The 4246-nt window shown below is 42.5% G+C and overlaps 1 protein-coding gene across 2 annotated transcripts in view; it reads left to right on the plus strand.

The window, feature by feature from the left end:
- TEX14 (testis expressed 14) overlaps positions 1 to 4246 on the plus strand; it is a 92792-nt gene that overhangs the window by 80598 nt on the left and 7948 nt on the right. For both annotated transcript variants that reach the window (XM_012648439.1, XM_012648438.1), the window contains one exon: positions 2205 to 2297. In XM_012648439.1, the coding sequence (XP_012503893.1) occupies positions 2205 to 2297 (93 nt within the window). The remainder of the gene's footprint in view (positions 1 to 2204; positions 2298 to 4246) is intronic.

A 4246-nucleotide genomic window follows, 5' to 3' on the forward strand; every position in this document is an offset into this window, starting at 1 on the left:
TAGAAAGAAATTAATTGGACAACTAAAAATACATAGAAAAAATTAGCCGGGCATGGTGGCGCATGCCTGTAGTCCCAGCTACTCAGAAGGCTGAGGCAGTAGAATCGCTTGAGCCCGGGAGTTTGAGGCTGCTGTGAGCTAGGATGACGCCACAGCACTCTAGCCCGGGCAACACAGTGAGACTCTGTCTCAAAAAATAAATAAATAAATAAATAAAAGTACAAGGTTGCCTCAAGAAACCTGATTCTGTTCCTGATTTGGATCTCTCCTTTTGCCTGGGTTGTAAGGTAAACCGCTTCCGCTCAACCTTTGCCTCTTGCCTTCTCCTGCCTTGTCTTAAACTGTCGTCATTCAGGGCCAGGACTAGAGTGAGGTGAGTGAGACACACTCCTTGGGCACAGAATTGAAGGGAGCACCAAAAAAACCTCAGTAGTCAAGATAAGTAATATTTTAATGCAATTTTTGTTGTTGTTGTTGAGATAGGGTCTCGCTCTGTGGCCCAGGCTGGAGTGCAGTGGTGTGATCATAGCTCACTGCAGCCTCAAACTCCTGGGCTCAAGCGATCCTCCTGCCTCAGCTATCCCCACACCCCCAGTAGCTGGGATTATAGGCATAAGTCACTGCATCAGCCCTTTTATTGCAATATGTTAAAAAATAAAATTTAATGCAAAAATATCCATGATGAACAAAATGTCTAAATTTTTTTTTCTTTTTTTTTCTGTTTTCCAAATCCTGAACATAAACAGAACAAAATGTCTCAATTTTGAAGAAAAATAGGATCTGAGTTTGCACCTGTACCACTCACCTCATCTTAATCCTGGCCCTGTGGATCCTTGGGGAAGCCATGTAGAATGCTTTCAGCTGTGCATGATAGAAAACCCCACTGTCGTGCTTAAATGAGTTTGTCTCGCTTAACGAGGTCCACAGGTGGAAGGGCATGGCTGTTGTGTTAGTTCAGTGATGCCACCAGGGACTTAGGCTTTTTTGATCTTCCTGCTCTGTTGTCCATGGCATGTTGGCCTTTCTTTACAGCTTGTCCTCTCCTGGCTGCTGTCCACACACCGGGCAGAGATGGGGGTGGGCAAAGGAATATTTTATCTGACTCTGCCCCTTTTTACCTGGAAAGCAAAAACTTTCCCAGAAACCCTTCCCTGCAGGTGCCCACTTATATCTCATGGTATCTCATTATATCTCAAGATGGGTACAAGGGAGACTGGAAACTAAGTTTTTAGCTTTCCAGCTGCTATAGAAGAGGAAAGCAAAGGAGAATGTTACAAATAACATTTGGGTAGTAAATCTAGTATCTGTCACACTCTTCAAGGACTAAATTATTCTTTATTTAAGGATGGAAAAGCGAGAGACCTGGAAGGGAGGGTCTGGGAAGTAGAAGAGACCGGAGCCCTATGACCTGGGAGGAAAGTGGGGAGAGGGATTTTTGGGGAGACAGAGCAAACAAAAGAGGCAAATATGGGGAAGAAAAATATAGGGAAGTTCTGGAAACCTTTTATCTATGATGTGGGATGTAATTTCATTCCTTCCATCCCTTCCATCTCTCCAAAACACCTTCAGTAACAAATCTGTGCCATTATTCAAGACAAAAGAAGAGTTTCCCAGGAAGGCCACGTTACCTTTGATTATATAAATATTAACTTCTTCGTACATGATCAGAAGTTAGCTATGTTATTGTCTCTTCCTTTCCTAAAAGCACTGGCAGTGCTGGCCACAGATAGATGCTCCATAGACACTCAACCCAATGCTATGAATGACCAGTCTAGGCACCAAGCCAGAGTGGAAGATATTTTTTCAGATGGGTGAGACTTTTCAAGCCTTATTAAAACACTCTACTTTGCATCTTCTAGCCTCAGAAGTAGTTCTTAGTCAGAAGAACATGTAGGAAAGTGTATATAGCTCTAGCCTCAGCTAGAAACTGACTAATAACCTAGAATTGAGACAAGAGTCTAACATTGGACTTTGGGAGGAAGTGATCTCATGAGTGCTGAGCCTTTTTGTCAAGAAACTAAAGGACTATTTTGTTGCACATTTAAATCGTATCTAAGTGACCTAGACACAATGTCACCGAGCTCTCATTTTCTTATATGTATGTGAAAGCACAGTTCCCTTCCCACTCTGAAGTGTTATGTGTACCTATCAAGGGAGAAGAGAAATGACTGTTGTCTCCATTCTCTTCACTTGTCCTTGGACAGAGCTCACTCTTCGCTGGATGAGGATCTGGAAAGATGGCTACAGCCACCTGAGGAGAGCGTGGAGCTACAGGACCTCCCCAAGGGCTCTGCAAGGTTATTGTTCCCCATTAGGGGATAATTTTCTTCTTTTTCAGGAAGTGGGGCTGGTTTTCGACTTCTTGGGGAGTGACTGTCTGGTGATGGCATTACATTGCTGTAGATAAGCCAGCCCTGACTCCATCTGTCTGCACTCTCAGGCTTGCCCCTCTTCCTCCAGCCACCCACAGTGCTCAAGATACTGATTAGCAGATTGATATCAGTATAGAGAGAAGCCTCTAAGATTGCTGTATCTTGGCCCTGCTACCTTCAACATTTTCATTAGTCATTTGAATTAAATCAGAAAAGGCATGCTTATCAAATTTTTAGATAACACAAATCTAGGAATGAATGCTAATATGATGGGTGATAGACTGAGGACTCAAAATGATCTCGACAGGTAGAAATGTTAGATTCTCTAAAAGATGAAGGTAAAAGATCCAAAAGTTTTAGATCCAAAATTATAGAATGTGGGAGACCTGACCTAATTGGAGAATTTTTTTTTTTTTTTTTTTGAGACACAGTCTCACTCTGTCGCCCGGGCTAGAGTACAGAGGCATCAGCCTAGCTCACAGCAACCTCAAACTCCTGGGCTCATGCAATCCTCCTGCCTCACCCTCCCAAGTAGCTGGGACTATAGATGTGCACCACTACACCCGGCTAATTTTTTCTACTTTTAGTAGAGACAGGGTTTTGCTCTTGCTCAGGCTGGTCTTGAACTCCTGACCTCAAGTGATCCTCTCACCTCAGCCTCCCAGAGTGCTAGCATTACAGGCGTGAGCCACCATGCCTGGCTCCAAATTGGAGAATTTTTCATCGGAAGCTGAGAGCAAGAAGTATGTCTTATTTTTATGTGCCCAGCACTCAGCATGCATCTTTAGACATGGTAAGAATTCAAGAAATTCTTCCTGCAGAAGGCATGGACGAGGACTCTGTGAGGCCTCAGTTTGATGAAGTTGCTTAAAGGCTAATGCAGCATTAATGCTTGATAGAAATGTACTGTTCAGATCAAGGTAATGTATGAGACAGGTAGTGTGCTGTTTAGAGGATTCCTAGGACACGATGTGGAGCTCCTTTCTGGGTGTCACATTTTAAAAGGGGTATTAACAGACACAAGAGGGTGGCCACAGCACAGTCAGAGGTCTGGAAACCATGTCATATGAGAACAGCTGAAAGAGCTGGGGAAGCTCAGCCTGAGAAGAGCAGATGGAGTGGAGAATTTGATAGCTGCCCTCAAATACCTGAAATATCGTAAAGTGAAGGGAGTCAGCTTTCTCTCTTCTGCCCCAAAGGACAGAGCTAGTGACTAAAAATTGCAGAGTAACAGAATTTTATTCGGTAAAGCACAAACTTTCTAATAGCCACAGCAATCTGATAGGGGAAACAGCTGCCTTTACACTTTCTTTAACAGCGGCTACTGCTGCTCAAGTAGAGGCTGGATGACTCTCTGGTCTTGGGCATTTGGATGGAGGTGGAAGATAACTCAAAGGCCTCCTCCAGTTCTTGAGCTTGTGATTCTATTAGTGGTGAAAAGTTAGGAGGAATAAAATCTCTTTTCAATCTAGCTGGCTTTATTTTCTCTCTCATTTTACATATTTTGTTTTGACTATCTATCTAATGAAAACACAAGAAGAATCCCTAAACGGTGTTATTTTGGTTCAGCCAGCAATTATTGAGCACTGACAATAAGCCATGCACTCTACTAGGGGCTAGAGGTGCAACAAAGAGGGTTAGATGGCTCTGCCCTTGAGGAGCTTCTAGTTGAGTGAGGGAGATGGTTTCTGCTTAGTAGTTTGACAAACGTGGTCTTAGATTGTGAGATATTTTAATGACTTAGAGATTTATTTCAGAGAGATTTTTAGGAAATAAAGATACGGTGATAAAATAAGTGATGGTTTTGAAAGGACACCAATTTCAACATAAGTAAAATGCTTTTTTTTTTTTTTTTTTTTTTTTTTTTTTTTTTT

The sequence above is a fragment of the Propithecus coquereli genome, unplaced genomic scaffold, assembly GCF_000956105.1.
Source record: "Propithecus coquereli isolate 6110/MARCELLA unplaced genomic scaffold, Pcoq_1.0 Scaffold285, whole genome shotgun sequence".
Classification (NCBI taxonomy): domain Eukaryota; kingdom Metazoa; phylum Chordata; class Mammalia; order Primates; family Indriidae; genus Propithecus; species Propithecus coquereli.